The 17189-nt window shown below is 38.9% G+C and overlaps 1 protein-coding gene across 1 annotated transcript in view; it reads left to right on the forward strand.

Annotated features, from left to right (window-relative positions):
• Positions 1–17189, forward strand: part of LOC132842443 (cilia- and flagella-associated protein 58-like) — a 164673-nt gene that overhangs the window by 116886 nt on the left and 30598 nt on the right. Inside the window, exons 12-13 of the mRNA XM_060865117.1 lie at positions 8241–8381; positions 10553–10776. Of these exons, the coding sequence (XP_060721100.1) occupies positions 8241–8381; positions 10553–10776 (365 nt within the window). The remainder of the gene's footprint in view (positions 1–8240; positions 8382–10552; positions 10777–17189) is intronic.

A 17189-nucleotide genomic window follows, 5' to 3' on the forward strand; every position in this document is an offset into this window, starting at 1 on the left:
CCTGATTAATACCCTGCAAGAAGGTAGCTGTAGAAGATAAAGATTTCAATGGTCTCCCATCTCTACTTTGAAACTTTGTCGGTCCTTTAGACTGGTCAGATACTTGCACCACCAAGCTTTGGCATTCTGCTTCTTCCTCTAGCCATTTTGCAAAATCCACCAAATTATAAGGGACATCTGGCCAAACAGCTCGAGCATGTCTAGCAAAGTTGGACACATGATTTGCTGGAAGTTTACTTAAAAGTTGGTGAACATGAGAAGCACATGCCAATTCATTAGTTCCTTCATTCTGCCCCCATGACTGGAGCATGCCTACTAAGGCCTGGACTCGTAGTGCAAACTGACGGAATCCAGTAGAATCTCCAGAACGAATGGCTGGTAAGCTTTGAATAGAAGCTATCTCCCATAACACCAAGTGTTGAGGCTGACCATATTTTCTTTGAAGGGCTTTTAGGGCGGTGGTGTAAGGCTGAGGATCAGGAGCATATGCAAGAGCTAAATGACGGGCAGAATCCAACTTTAAGTGATCCAAAAGAATATGATATTTATATTGTTCAGTTTCCTCAACAGGCAGCAAATTTTTCAATGCCATATTTAGCATTACAAATTCTTGAGGATCATCCGTTTTGAAATACGGAAATGATGGTCTTTCCACTGCAGAGACTCTTGGAGGGCCCACTGCTGAAGATGTCTGAACACATGCTGATATAGGTTGACTTGCATTTGAATGTCCAATCTGGACTATTGGTGGAGGACCTGACAACATCTGAGATAGGGGATCATTACTGCTAGTAGCCATCTGTGGAAGCTCCTGAAAAGGAGCACCTGCTGTAATCTGAGCTGGGGGCATAGAAGGAGCTTGACTATATGAGGGTACTGACATTGGAAAAGCATGACTTGGATAAACAAATGAACCATAAGGTGGATACGACACAAAAGAAGGGAAGGGGGCCAGATAATTTGGGAGCATCCATGGAAAACATGCATTACTCTGCATCTGACTAGAAATAGGCCCATAGCTCTGTATTGCTTAATCATTACACAGATGAACTGGATTTAATGGCTGTTGATGTAAAGATGGCCAAGGGAGACCATTACCAGACTGAACTCGACTCGTATTCATGACAACAGGATTCGCCGAAGGCTGTGCCTTAAGTGAACAGAATTAGCAGACTCATGTACCATAGGTAAATTAAGACACTGTGAGGAACCAGTCTCTAATGTCTCTCTTCCATCTGGTGGCAATGGTGTAGGCAACATAGATCGTGGTGGAGGAGGGAGAGTACATTGTCTACCAAGTTGAGGAGGTAATGTGGATGGATCAATATCTCTGTTTGCCTTATGTTGTCTTAGACATTCACCCAATTCAAGGACAAGAGGAACTTGATTAGTATCATCCTCCTTAGTCTGGTTAATCACAGGAGATGCTTTAGTAGAACTGTAATCAGAACTAATAGAAAAGGAAGAACTTTGGCCTCTTAGCTGCATAGCTCTCATTGACTGTCCCAGTTCTGATAACATTCCCTTAATTTGTTGGACATCCTCAGACAGAATTCTCATCTCAGCCCGAGTATCAGATATGGAAGCTCCTTCTGTCATCTCCACAGACACATAATCAGAATGCATTTGACCTTGTGTACAGGCTGGTACACTTGGCTGAGGGAGTAAATAATCTTGATGCCATTTAGGAGGTCTGACTGTCCGTTTAGGTCTCACCACATCATCGTTATCCATCGTAGCAACCGGATTCAGCTCGAAGGACCATGTAAAGTACTGATAAGGATAGAGGCTAGATCAGGTAAAGTGCTACGAGGATGGTGTGCCCATTAAAACACAGAAGCTCCAAATAATCCAGTTCCTTAACATTTATTTTCAAGCAATCATGAGACCAGAGTTGTATGTTGTAATCAAGAAAACAATATTTTAGAATTTAAACACATAACAAGATCAATCACAAAGATTACAAATATGAAGCACACAATAATACTAAGCATTACATAACTTAAATATATTTAAAGAAATACAGAAATTAATATAATATAAACTTACAAATTCAAGCACTCATCAACTCTGAATCTCCCCATGAGCTGTTGGATACCACACTGAACAAAGAGCCATTAATTAACAATTTAACGCAGCTGTGGAGACAAAGCTCCTCCCACCCTGCTACAAAGAATTCTCAACATATATATATATATACGTATATACGTATATATATAAGTATATATATATACGTATATACGTATATATATATATATATATATATATATATATATATATATATATATATATATATATATATACGTATATACGTATATATATATATATATATATATATATATATATATATATATATATGTATATATTTTTTTTTTTTTTTGTGGGAAATTGTCTTTCTTTGCTGACTATTTTTCGGTGGTCTTTTGTGCATATGTGGGGTGGTGTTTTCATGTTGTTTTGGGCTTATGTGCATGTGTGGAGCTGTTTCTTCCATTGTAGTGTTTTTCTATGAAAGTGTTCTCTAATTGAGTAAAGGGTTGGGCTAATAGGCTTGTTTAGACCCAATCAAGCTAATTGAAATTACAGGGTGGGTCAGTTGATTGCAAGGCCTATATATCCCCTTTTAACAACTGTGTTCCATTTGCCTGAAGAAGACCCAGTAGGGTCGAAACGTTGCTGCTTTTTAATAAATTAATAAATATGGGAGTTATAAACAGTGTTGCGGACATTACATTTTTTTTCACGTCAGCTGATTGCTATGCCAAGAGTGAGTGGTGGACTAGAGGATTGGCCTGGACATTGGTCCTTCCTGAAACTTCATGTAGAGTACAGCTATATATAATACAGGTCCATTGGGATATTATGCAGGATAAACAATGTTGTCATATTGCACAGGTAACATTTTAAAGTGGAGTTAGCAGGAGCATTAGTGAGCCTCAAAGCAGATGTGAGAATATGGATAGACTTAGTCACGGTTAACATTTGGTCTGGTTAAAAGGGGTTTGTGTGTCACTTTTTTGTTTTCTGGTTTATTCTTGGAAACCGTAGCCGACAGTTTCTGTGTTGGCTTAATCAGTGATGTGGCACACAAGATGTGTTTGCACTCATTTGGTTGAAATGTCAACATGGCTCTGGCAGCAGGGGGCAAGAGGAGCTCTCCAGGAGGCAAGCCTGATGGAGCTACTGATCAGGGGGTTTAGATTTTTATCTGCTCCCACGATAGGTCTTGGCTGCATGATCTTTTTTCTTTGTCTCTTTTTCTTTTTGTGTCTTCCTCGGCTTCTCTGCTTATTTGCTGTTTAGTTGCTTGGCAGATTGGGTACAAACTATCAACACACAGGGCACTTACTTCCCATTTTGTCTGACTCTCTCTTCTCTCCATTTTATTTTATTGTTTATTTTGCTCCTTTTTGGACTGCCAGCAAGGGCATCGATTTGGGTAGGGACGGTAGGGACATGTCCCTACCAATATCCAGGGAACACTCAGTTGTCCCTAGCAATAATTCGACCAAGCCTATATATATTTGTACATAACCACTGATGTCCATCTGTGTCTTGTGCTTTTTACTTATTTCATTTAACATTTATCCAGGCATCATTAAATAAGATGAAAAATATTTTACAACGGCGTTCTGTAAAAAATAGTGCAACTTGTGGAACACATCGATTCAGGGGCAGTGTTTTCAACAGTGCATTACAATCCCATATTAACCGGATGAGTTACAAATGTAAACATTAGTGTGTATGAATTTGTGTATATCTATAACAGTCACTTAAATAGTGAAATATCAGACAGACAATCAAAATCACTCAGACCACTGTATCCAACCAGGTGGACAGAGCGAAGAAAAGCAATCAAAGCAGTGCTGTCTCAGTATGAGTGTTTTATCAAGCTTGGAGGAGATGGCATCAAATGGATCAGCCACAGCTCGCAACCTTGGGGTAACCATGGACAATCAACTGTCCTTTTCCTCTCATGTTGCTAATGTGACTCGCTCATGTCGGTTTCTTCTCTACAACATTAGAAGGATTCGACCATTTCTGTCCACACAGGCTGCTCAGGTACTTGTTCAGTCTCTTGTCATTTCTAGACTGGATTACTGCAATGCACTGCTGGCAGGTCTACCTATGAATGCAATCCGTCCTCTGCAAATGATCCAAAATGCAGCTGCCCGGCTTGTTTTCAACCTGCCAAAGTTCTCTCATACCACCCCGCTGCTGCGATCCCTCCACTGGCTTCCGGTAGCTGCACGCATCAGATTCAAAACACTGATGCTGGCCTACAAAGCCAAAAATGGACCAGCTCCCTCTTACCTCAAAGCCCTCATAACTCCTCGCACTGCACCCCGCACCCTCCGATCTACCAGCACTGCTCGACTGGTTCCACCATCTCTCAGGGTAAGAGGCAAGTATACTACAAGACTCTTCTCTGTACTGGCACCAAGGTGGTGGAACGAACTTCCCCTAGAGGTCCAGACAGCTGAGTCACTGGCTATTAAGACCTACTTATTCAGGAAACACTTCAACTAGCACTTCTTTCATTATCTTTTGCATTTAAAAAAAAAAAAAACCACACCTTTTGGCACTTTCATTGTAACTTTGAACAAATGTTTTAAACTCATGGTATCTTAAGTATGTAACTTAGTGAGCCAGCATTAATGTATTCAATGTTAGAGATTTAAGCACTTATGTACGTCGCTCTGGATAAGGGCGTCTGCCAAATGCTGTAAATGTAAATGTAAATGTAAATGGATCTAACACCGGTGTGAGGGCAAATGGACTATGAGAGAGGTTTGAAAAGGGTAAAACTGTGCTTGGACTCTTTCTGGCATTAGAAGTAATTGAGGAATTGGAGGGTCTGAACAAGTCTCTGCAAAAACAGAGTGAAACTGTTATAGGAATGAGAAGTGCAATAGAGTGCATCAAGTCCACTTTACAATAGTGATGGGAAGTTCGGTTCTTTTCCACGAACCGGTTCTTTCGGACAGTTCGATTTAATGAACCAGTTCAAAAATCCAGTTCACCAGTTCTTTTACGTCCTGACGTTATGACGTCATTCACAATGACGTAATGATGCAAATTCCATCATCCCGCTGCCGGCAGATATTAATACAATCAATTTAACACATTCGAAAAGTTCTTTGTAATCATAACTTTAGTTGAATACGTTTCTTACATTTAAGTTTTGCAATTAAAACACCCAGTACAGGCATTGATGTGCAAACGTGGATGTTTTACGTGTCTTAAAGATATAAAGTTAATAAACTAATCTTTATCAACTTACAAAAAGCAGCATATAAAAATACAGACTAACCTGCACAACAGTCAATAGTAAAATTAACTGACATATTGAGTGAACAGTTGTATGAATATTTTTTTTTTTTTTTTTTTTTTTATAAAAATGTTTAATAGCCTATGACTAGTTACTATGCATATCCCAATATGTATAATTTGTTTTGAAGGTTCACGCATGCATGAAAACCTTGTCAGTCTGCTTTTAGTGGTCCCAGTGTCATCAGCTGAGGCTGAAAGAAGTTTTAGTGCTCTCCGAAGACTAAAAACATGGCTCAGAACAACAATGACACAAGTGAGACTAAACAGTATTGCTGTTTGCATTTACATTACATTTACAGCATTTGGCAGACGCCCTTATCCAGAGTGACGTACATAAGTGCTTAAATCTCTAACATTGGATACATTAATGCTGGCTCACTAAGTTACATACTTAAGATACCATGAGTTTAAAACATTTGTTCAAAGTTACAATGAAAAAGTGTCAGAGGTTTTTTTTTTTTTTTTTAAATGCAAAAGATAAGGAAAGAAGTGCTAGTTGAAGTGTTTCCTGAATAAGTAGGTCTTCAACCGCCGCTTGAAAATAGCCAGTGACTCAGCTGTCCGGACCTCTAAGGGAAGTTCATTACACCACCTTGGTGCCAGTACAGAGAATAGTCTTGTAGTATGGTTGTCTCTTACCCTGAGAGATGGTGGAACCAGTCGAGCAGTGCTGGTAGATCGGAGGGTGCGGGGTGCAGTGCGCGGAGTGATGAGGGCTTTGAGGTGAGGGAGCTGGTCCATTTTTGGCTTTGTAGGCCAGCATCAGTGTTTTGAATCTGAAGCCAGTGGAGGGATCGCAGCAGCGGGGTGGTATGCGAGAACTTTGGCAGATTGAAAACAAGCCGGGCAGCTGCATTTTGGATCATTTGCAGAGGACGTATTGCGTTCATAGGTAGACCTGCCAGCAGTGTGTTGCAGTAATCCAGTCTAGAAATGACAAGAGACTGAACAAGTACCTGAGCAGCCTGTGTGGACAGAAATGGCCGAATCCTCCTAATGTTGTAAAGAAGAAACCGACATGAGCGAGTCACATTAGCAACATGAGAGGAAAGGACAGTTGATTGTCCATGGTTATCCAAGGTTGCGAGCTGTGGCTGAAGGGGAGATCAGATCGTTGTGCAAGGATATAGCAAGGTCATGACTTGCGGATGAATCACCTGGGATGGACAGCAGTTCAGTTTTGCTAGGATTGAGCTTTAACTGGTGAGCAGTCATCCATGATGAAATTTCTGCCAGACATGCTGAGATCCGGTCAGAAGCTGTGTTATCTGCGGGTGGGAAAGAGAAGATAAGTTGTGTATCATCAGCATAGCAGTGGTAAGAGAATCCACATGAGGAAATAACTTCCTCAAGAGAGTGAGTATACAGGGAGAAAAGAAGAGGACCAAGTACTGAGCCCTGTGGGATGCCAGTGGAGAGTCTGCGTGGAGCAGATGTCACTCCCTTCCATGTTACCTGATATGAGCGTCCTTCCAGGTAGGAAACAAACCATTCCCAAGCTGATCCGCAAATCCCAAGACTCCTGAGGGTGGATAAGAGAGTCTCGTGGTTGACCGTATCAAATGCTGCTGAAAGGTCAAGGAGGATAAGGACGGATGACAGTTTGGCTGATCTACAGTAGCAGCATGTAGTTTCTCAGATTCATCCAAAAGGGCTGTCTCTGTGGAATGAGCTGCTTTAAAGCCAGACTGGTTGGGGTCTTGGAGGTTGTTCTGTGAGAGATAGACAGACAGATGATTATAGACAATGCGCTCAAGAATTTTTGAAAGAAATGAGAGAAGTGATACCGGTCTGTAGTTACTGATGTCTGATGGATCCAGAGCGGGTTTCTTTAGAATGGGAATAACCCTTGCTCTCTTGAAAGTAGTTGGTACCTGACCACATGCTATGGATCTATTGATGATAGTGGAAATGAAGGGCAGAAGGTCTTGCGAGATGGTCTGGAGCATAGTGGAAGGGAGTGGATCCAATGGGCAGGTGGTAGGATTGCAAGACTGGATGAGCTGTAAAATCTCTTCTGCTGCTACAGTTGAGAAATGCGACAACAAAGGTGTAGGGGAATCCATACTCTGAGATATAAGTGCAGTCGGGGATGAAGTGAAGGTCCGGCAGATTTCCTCAATCTTCTCCTGGTAGAAGGAAGCAAAGTCTTCTGCAGTCAGGGAGGATGAAGAAGGTGGAGCCGGGGGGTTGAGCAGAGAAGAGATGCCATGTCCACCAGGACAAACTGGACAAAATCGATGTGAAACAAATATGCCAGCAGTTTATTTCTGGTAATGACAGACGTAGACATGTGTTTGGCTTGTTGAAATATCAGGTTACAAGTACAGTACACACTAAGCTCTCAGTTTTTATGATGTGGCTAGTTACCAATTATATAGTATATATAAATATATATTGTTGTTTGATTCACAAAATTAAGTAATTAATACCTTGTATTCTGTGATGTAATGTGTTGTTGTTTTTCTGGAGCAGATCTGGAGGAAATCTGCTTGTTCAGTTTTTTTTTTACTTGCCCTGCTAGAATTCTTACTGGCATCGTAAAAAATAAAATAGACCTATTGTATATCTGTTGTTTTTGACCTGTATAACCTTAATAAATGAAGTTATGGCACAAAAAAAAAACTTAAAAATTTTTTTTTTAATTATTGTTCAAGTCGAGTAAAAAGCGATAAGCTTTTATACTTTTGTGACAATACGGCTCTGCAGACCAATTTTATTTATGTCCCCACCAATGTCAAAATCAAACTTACGCCCTTGACTGCCAGGTATGTTCAAACTTACTACAATTCCTGGTGGCATCCTAAAGTGTGTGGTTTATTGGCAAATAGAGCTTTTCAAATGGTTTTTACCTCAACTGCTCTTGTAAAATGGACCTGTCTTTTCTCTCCTCATGCTTCTTGTAGGTTGAGCTTCAGAAGATTAAGAAGCAGGCTCAAGAGACCAAGCAGGTTATGGACAAGCAGAAGTCAGAAGAGCAAAAGCTACTGAAAATCATAGCAGATGCTGAAGCTGAGAAAGTGCAGCAGAAGAAAGAACTGGATCAGGTAAAGCAGAAAAAGGGATGTGTGTGGGTGTGTATTTAGGTGAAGGTTTTGCTTCAGTAGCCTCCCATTTGCCATGCTATAACTATGCCAAGTTCAGTCTTCCCCAGGAAAAAAGATTTGAGTTTGGGTGCATTCCAAACTTATTAAAAGTCTGTATGTGAGGCCACATGGTGAGGGAAAAAAATTCAAGACCTTGGGACAAGTTCTTATTAATGAGAAAAAGAAAAAGACAGAATGCCTGTGCATGTGTCCAAGTGGAATCATCTGACTTGTCACTTTAAAAATGAACAATGGTGGTGACATCAGGTCATGCATAATACAAATTAATTAACCAATTATAATTTAATTGGAAAAGGAATATGTCTGAATGTGTTCTGAAAAAAACAAAACAAAAAATCACAAACAAAACAAATGAAGATTTTCCTTAAGGTCAGAGATATCCATATCCTGAAGGCACTTTATTTGAATGGACCATGCTGACACCAAGTCCTTATTTATGTATCTATCATACAAATATGCCGTTTAATATGTGCTCATCAAAGTTTTAAATCAGACTAAAGAAATGCTTAGTTATGCGGTTTAGCCTTTTGGTTCATGAAATGGCTCTAAGAAGGATTTATATGTAAAAAAAAGCAAAATACCACATACACACTACCACATTACTGTATGTTCCAGATGTAAAATTGAATAAATCTTCAACCAAAGTGGTCAAAAACAACATCAAAAAAGCTGTAGATTCATACTGCCTTTGCAAAACTCCAGACTAGTCCCCCTCAATTTTGGGACTCATTTAATTAAACCAGATTTATTCTGTGAGACATGCATAACACATCATCATCATCATCAATGATTAGTGAAAGTAAAAGTATACACGAAACACTGTCCAGTGCAAATGTAAGGGTATACCAGGAATAAAGTATAGAACTCAAGGTTTTGTGAGATCTAACTGAAAGCACTAGCCAATGATAAGCAAAAGTGCTTTCCTTTTTGCCATGAATTTATGGTATTTTGCAGATAATATGCAAAATAAATCAAAAGATACATACATATTATAGCAGCTGCTTCTATAGCTCAGTGCAGCATTAAAGAGCCACAAGTTTAAGAGTCCTCTTGGCAGATTTATGCGGTAGCTCAAGGGATGTGATAGCACAGCATTTGAGGTGTTAGACTACTGATCAGAAGGTCATGAGTTTGAATCCCCTACCACTACTGGGCCCTTGAGCAAGGTCCTTAACCCTCAATTGCTCAGTTGTATAAATTGAAATAAAATGTAAGTCACTCTGGATAAGGGTGTCTGCTAAATGATGTAAATCTATGCTACAGACATTGCCAGGAATCACCATGTCCTAAAATGTACAGTACTAATTAGATTAACTAAAACTAATAGATTTAGGGTCGTGTGCTAGTTTTCTACATTTGTTTGTGTCCAAAACTAGATTCAAACGACTTACTATATCTGGCCCTACTGTATATGTCCTCGGGGCATTTGAGTTACATGTTTTAGTTAGAATTTTGTTTCAAACATTTTGTTTGTCTATATAAAACCATACCATAAACCAAAAATAGTTTTGGTTTATGCTATGGCTTTAACTACACAAACAGCCCTGCGTTGAGGTTGCATTACATTATGTAAAGGGAAAGATGCTGTCAACTGCACAGAACAGTGCACTAACACAGGAGTTAGATAAGAGTTCAGCTGAAGCTGGAGATGGACAAATTTGGTATTTGATCTTCAGAAGAAAAGACGCTTTTTTGCTTTATGGACTGAAGTTTATCCCAAAATAAAATTAGAGCAGTGTTTGTCTCTCTCAGTAGGTGTGGGTCATATACCTTCCCACGTAAAGAAACTGCCATTGCACAAAGCCTGGGACCAAATATAAAAAGATGATGCAATGTGGCAAAATGAGTCATTCTTTTCTCCCTATGTATTAAAACGTGAAACTGTGACTCCAAAAATATCATCAACAAAACAAATGATAATGTTCATATTTAATTAGATTATTAGTATTTAATGTTTACATTTGTTTAATCATTAGCTCTTTCAGCATTATGTCATCCACCATTTTCCAGATCTATTTTATAGTGCTTCTGACAAGTTCTCTGTCATGTTTATGCTTTTTAAAAATAAAAATAAAATAAAATTTCTGATACTAACTTTTTTTGGTGTTTAGGTAATCAGTGAGCGGGACATTCTCGGGACTCAGCTGGTGAGGAGGAACAATGAACTGTCATTACTTTATGAGAAGGTCAAGATACAGCAGTCCATTCTGAACAAAGGCGATATCCAGTACAACCAGAGAGTGGAGGATATCCGTCTGCTCCTGATTGATATCAAGAAGATGCGAGGGGAGAAGGCAGTCCTCATCCGAACTGTATCCAATGTGGACGACCTCAGGTGGGTTTGACTTTATACTTTTCAGCTGTTTATATTGGGCTGTAGTCCAGATATAGTAGTGCCATTGTCAAGTCCACGATTTGGACTGGCTGAAAGTTTTAAAGGGAATGAGGCCAAGTAAATGTTGATTCTAAAACTGAAAGTGATCAAGTCAATATCAAGGCCAAAATAATCAAATCCTTTTCAAGGCTAAGCCTTTACTGAATTACCTGGCTTCATTACTGCATTATGTCAAATGTTTTGCTTCAGAAAAGAGAAGACAACACTATGTTATTAGTATGTATTTATTTTTGGATTAATTCTTTACCATAACTTAACCAATGCCCAAGCTTGAGAAAAATCTGGAAAATATCCATACAAACAAGGCATTTCTGTTGGGGAGAAAACTTTCAAGTACTGCTCCTCTTTGAAAATGTCAGATAACTGATTTTGAAAACCGTTTTAAATAAAGCAAAATAAATAGATTTTGAGTGAAAATGAGAAATATTTCTAAATGCATTGCCATTGCCAAAAGTTTCAACAGATTCTAAATGGTTTTGGTTCTCATTGTGTAAAAATGAAAAAAGGAAATGTGAAATGAAAGAGCTCTTCTCTCTGACCAGCAGATGAGATTTCTTTGTATTGTTGTGTTTTGTGGAAAGATATGGGAATAGGGGAGAATAAAATAAAAAAAAAAAGTAATTTGTATGACTGTAATGCCAGACTGTAATGCATGCTGTGACAGTTCCCATGTTTATTTAAGTAATATAAGCACTTAGCTTGCTTGCTGTCCATCTCTTTCTCGCCAGTTTGCTGAGTGACATAAAAAAATAGTCTTTAGAGAATCTTTAAAGAATTCTTTAGAGTCTTTAAAGAATTTTCTTTAATATTTTCAGGCGGTCGACTTCATGTCATTAAATGTCATTAAATCAGCAAGAACAGTTTTTCTGAGATTTTCTGAGTGAGAAAGAGAGAGAGAGAGCTGGAGAGAGAGAGAGAGCACAAAGTGACTGCTAATATTCTCTGTGCTAATGACAGGATTACCTAAATATATGGCTTACTGTAACCCAGACAGAGCAAACTGTGAATGATGTTCCTGACAAGAATATGGAATAAGTGCTAATACTGTAAGTCTGACTGTGTTAGGCATTCATTCATATTCTACATTCCATATAGAGTGTTGCTTGAAAGTTTGTGAACCCTTTATAAATTTCTATATTTCTACATAAATATAACCCAAAACATCATCAGATTTTCACACGTCCCAAAATCAGACAAAGTGAATCCAATTAAACAAAATAGACAAATAGATTATACTTGGTCATTTTTTTATACAGGAAAAAGTTCCAATATTATACAGCTGTGAGTGCCAAAAGTTTGTGAACCTGTAGGTTTAGTACTTAATTTCAAGGTCAAATTAGAGTCCATCTCATTTCAGTCCATGAGATGACAATCAGGTCTCCATGAGTGTCCTATTTTATTAAAAGAACACAAATATATCAACATCTGATGTTCTTGACGTGTGTTTGTGGAAGGGGATCATTGCAAAAACAGTGGAGATTTCTGAGACCTTCTCTTAAGGGTTTGGACTCATACCCATATAGATTTTGTAAAAAAGGAGGAAATGTAAGACCATTGGTACCCTCCAAGAAGTGGTCAACCAAAAAATATCTCTCCAAAAGCAACAATAGTTTGTTTGGTCAGAAAGGAATACAGGAGAACATCTAAGCAACGAAATGCCTCCTTTACCTTGCTTAATGTTAATGTTTGAGTCTGCCATCAGGTGAACACTAAACAACCTCGGTGTGCAAGGCAGAGTTGCAAGGAGAAAGACACTACTCTCCAAAAAGAACATTGCTGCCCATGAAGTTTGCTAAAGATCATGTGGACAAGCCAGAGGACTATTGTGGAGGAATAAGATCAAAATAATACTTTTTTGTTTCAAAATGAGAAGCATTATTTTTGGAGAAAGGAAAATTCTGAATTCCAGCATGAGAACCTTATACCTTCTGTGAAACATGGTGGTGGTAGTATCATGCTTTGGGACTGTATTGCTGCATCTGGCCCAGGACAGCCTTCATTGATGGAACAATGAATTCAGAATTATTCCAGCGATCTCTAAATGAAAATGGCAAGACATCTGTCCATGAACTAAATCTCAAGAGAAAATGGCCCATAAACCAAGACAACGAGCACAAGCACCCAAGTCTGTCTACCAAAGAATGATTAAAGAGGAAGATAATGTTTTAGAATGGCCAAGTTAAAGTCCTGACTTTAATCCAAAAGATAAATTGTGGAAGGACCTCTAGTAAGCAGGCCTCATGCGAGGACACCCACTAAAATTCGATTGTTGAAGCTGTTCTTTACTGAGGAATGGAATAAAATTCTTCTAAGCTGTTGTACAGAACTGATCAAAAATTTACTTAGTTATTGCTGCACAAGGGCTCACAACAGATACTGAAAGCAAAGGTTCACTTTTATTTTTTCTTAATCAGGTGAAGATGTATTATATTGTTGGCTCATTTGTTTGATTTTGTTCACTTTGTTTCTTTTTAGAATTTGTTTGGGAATCTGATGATGTTTTGGGTCATTATTAAATGTTTAGTATTTTTACTGCTGGGTCAGCTAGTCAGCTAGCTATCAGGATTTCTGACATAATTGGCAGTCAATTGTTCATAATCTTCACTGATAATTTTAATGTAGCTAGCATAAAATTTCTGACAGAATTTTTAATTCATTGACCCAAGGCAAACTTGTAAAAACAACGTAAAATACAGGAAAATTACAGGTTAGTAACAGGTCAGGTTTAGTCACAGACCAAAGGAATTGATTGTGTAGTTCGCAAGGAGGCTCTGAAACCAAGGGGTATAAAAAGAGTGAGAAACAAACACACCTAATGGGAAATGGGTACACATTATTGAAAGTCTGGTGCCATTTTTGTACGTCGCTCTGGATAAGGGTGTCTGCCAAATGCTGTAAATGTAAATATCGACTGTCATTGTTCTGGTGGATGGAGTCCATTGCAGCTAGGTTTGTTGGCCGTGGTAAAATGGAGCTTGTGACATTACACAATGTGACAGTCATATTCATAATTGTTCATAGTCTTCACTTGTACGCCTCACCAGTTAGCAATCATAATTGAAGATTTGGATAAGGATGTTTTAATGTTAGTCTCAGTGCTAATGCTAGAATTTTAAAGCTTTCACTGCTTTCTAGATAAAATAGGCCTGACAGGATATCACTGTAACCTTTTCATGTGCAGTCATAAAATCTGCTAATTATTGCACCCTTTAACTTCCCTACTAAACAAAAAAAAGAAAATACAAATCACTTCCCTAAATCCCTGAACAAAAACAGAATCAAAAAAGGTACAAACAAAATGGCATCGGTACACCCAAGAATACTATGTACAATTACTGTATATGCAGATAAGCAAACAAGTCCAAACAAGGGCAATCCAGAATCAAATTCAAAAAGAACAGGCAGGAGTCCGTATTAACAGGGAATGCTAAGCATACAAATATAACGAACAATTCACAAAACTAATTAGCAGCAAACAAATGACCACAGCAAATGAGCCAAAAAAGCTAAACAGGAAGTGGTGGTGGAGGCTTTTATAGGCCACAGGGAGTCAGCTGACCAGCAGGGCATGGCACCAGGTAAACCTCAGGAACCAATCAGGGTTTATCCTGCACAGAAACACAAACACCTCCCCAAAACAGAAAACAAATAGAAAAGGACGTAACACAGAGCCCATAAAAAGTTAATACAAACTCTGGGAAAATCAAAATGTGACTGTATCCTGTTCAACCTTGTAAACATGAAGTTGCAGGAAAATGTACAAAAGTTAACCTCACTTTTATTTCAGACGTTAACATTTATATCTGTTTGCATAAGTATGTGATCAAGGTGTTACAAACAGATCCTGGGGCCTGTTTCAGAAAGCAGGTTAAGTGAAAACTCTGAGTAATTTAACCCTGAAATGAGGGAAACTCTGGGTTTTCCGTTTCAGAAAGGGAGGTAAGTTAAACCCGAGAAAGCAGGTTAAGTTAAGCCCGTTTCTGAAAGAGAGGTAACTTATACTCAGAGTCAGCTACCATAGTAACTTACTCTGTGAACCTAACCTGGTCGAGAGCAGGTTTTCTTCAGTAAACCCAGAGTTTCTTTCGGTCTCCTCCCCTTTTTAAAGAGGAAGCGATGTTTAAACACCTCATTCATTGCCCACGTTTCAGTTACGCAGTTCGCAGCAGAGCGAATGTGGGATGTGGTAGCTCAGTGTCTAAGGTGTTGGACTACTGATCAGAAGGTCAGGGGTTCAAATCCCAGGTCCATTAAGTTTTTGTGGACACAATTGCTCAGTTGTATAAACTGAAACAAAATATAAGTCACTTAAGGGGGTCTGCTAAATTCCGTAAATGTTAAATTAATGAAATGGCGTGTACTTATATGGACGATCCTGTTGATGAAGAGTCTGTATTAATTCGTTTGAGCCCAGAGCTTGCATAAGCACTTCCGGTTCTGCTGGCGAGACATATGCAGACTTTCCTTTTGTTTGATGCTGTTGCCATGGTGGCTCGTTATATCTGCGCTCCATTGATAATTGCTTTTTTAGTTGTAGTGCACATGCTTAACTCAGAGTCAGTCAACTTAGAGTTGATAAAACTAACTGTTTTCAGCTGTTCTGTAACCGAAAACTCAGAGTTTCCCAACTCAGGGTTTGTCAACTCAGAGTTCAAGTTTCAACTCAGAGTTGGTTGAACCTCCTTTCTGAAACGGCCCCCTGGAGTCCACAGTGCTGACCTGGGATCAGATCATTTTTTATTTTTATTACACCGGCTGCCATTACAGGGAAAAAGCCAGCTAGCTCTGAATCATCACTCTTGGCCTTAATGCATGTGACTCAAGATTTGTTTCCTGTGCATAGAGAATACAAACTTAAAGCTTTTCTTTTTGCTTTTCTCATCGTTTTGAATGCTATTATATGCATATAAATAGCTGAACGTAGATTATCTAACTGTTATGCTGAGATTTTTATTGCAGATTTCTTCTCCATTTGGTTTCAGAATACAGTCTTAAAGTTTTATTCAGCATGTTTTAATGATCCTTTGCTTCTTTCTGAGCACTGCATAATCTTGCATCTGTTAGCAAGTACTGCTAATAGTGAGCTGCTATATTCTGCACAAAGCCATTTAAAGTGTGCTTCTAATCCTATGTTGGGCCAATTAGCATAGGTCCAGATGTATAACAGCTAAGGTGTTTGAGCGGGTTGTTAGAATGCACCATAGTTTGACCCTGCCTGTCTGTGTATACGTTAATAAAAATCACGCTGCACATGGATCACCAGCCGTACGACTCCTCCTTACAATAGTATGGTCAATGAACATTAAAGTAAGAAGAGAGCACAAAAGCCAGGATTGATGAAGCATGTTTGCTCTCTCTCCAATCTGACCGAGCTTGATGATAAATCACTGAAGCAAGCTTTTTTTGCACTTCTACACTCAGCGTTGTGTGCCCTCCCTACTGCAGCATACTGTAGCTTGTAAAAGAACTGCTGACCTGGTTGGGTTTCCTGACGCTCCAAGAAATAGGGAGGTAGCTGATCCGAGACCAGCGTCTGAGAGTTTTTTAGGAATACAAGGCCAGCTTGTCCAATAGACTCAAAGGCTGTTTAGTGTTTGTGTTCACGGTTCAGTGCAGATTTTTTTAACCTGAGCTTGTAGTGTGATTTTTTTTTTCAGAGATGCAATGGGTATTTATGGAATGACTATATGGTAGCCTTGGCTTTGGTTTTCTAACAATAAAGCAGGGGAATTCAGCTAAAAATTTCTAAAGGTCCAGCTACATCAAATTCCTTGCTTATAGGGATACAGGTAAACTAACATGACTGAAAGATGGCAACAGTTACATTTAATGCTTAATTATTAGTGATTCGTTCATGGCTATAAATGAAATACATCAATTTGAAGTAGTAAGTGTTTTTGACTCAAATCATGGCCTTTGAACAGCTGAAACAATTGCTTTAAGCTTGAAGTAAAGAATAAATGCATACGTCTCTACCATTTCATATTTAAAAATTCTTTTCTTGTTGATAACTTTTGTTGATTAACAAGAAATAGTCTCACTTCCCTTATGACACAATTTTCTGTTGCATTATTTTTGCTATGTCGGCACATGAGCACGGTCCACAAGCTGGCTACTCCGACACTAAATGCAGTTTAAATTGAATGGAGCCACACCTCCTGGACATGTCAGAAAGATGAAGCACTGATATTTACACATTATAAAGCTGTACAGTGATCAGTTATAATTGTACTAAAGTCAATACTGGGCTTTCATTGCTTAAGAATCAAGACGGGGACACGGTGGCTTAGTGGTTAGCATGTTTGCCTCACACCTCCAGGGTTGGGGGTTCGATTCCTGCCTCCGCCTTGTGT

This window comes from Tachysurus vachellii, chromosome 3 (genome assembly GCF_030014155.1).
Source record: "Tachysurus vachellii isolate PV-2020 chromosome 3, HZAU_Pvac_v1, whole genome shotgun sequence".
NCBI lineage: Eukaryota > Metazoa > Chordata > Actinopteri > Siluriformes > Bagridae > Tachysurus > Tachysurus vachellii.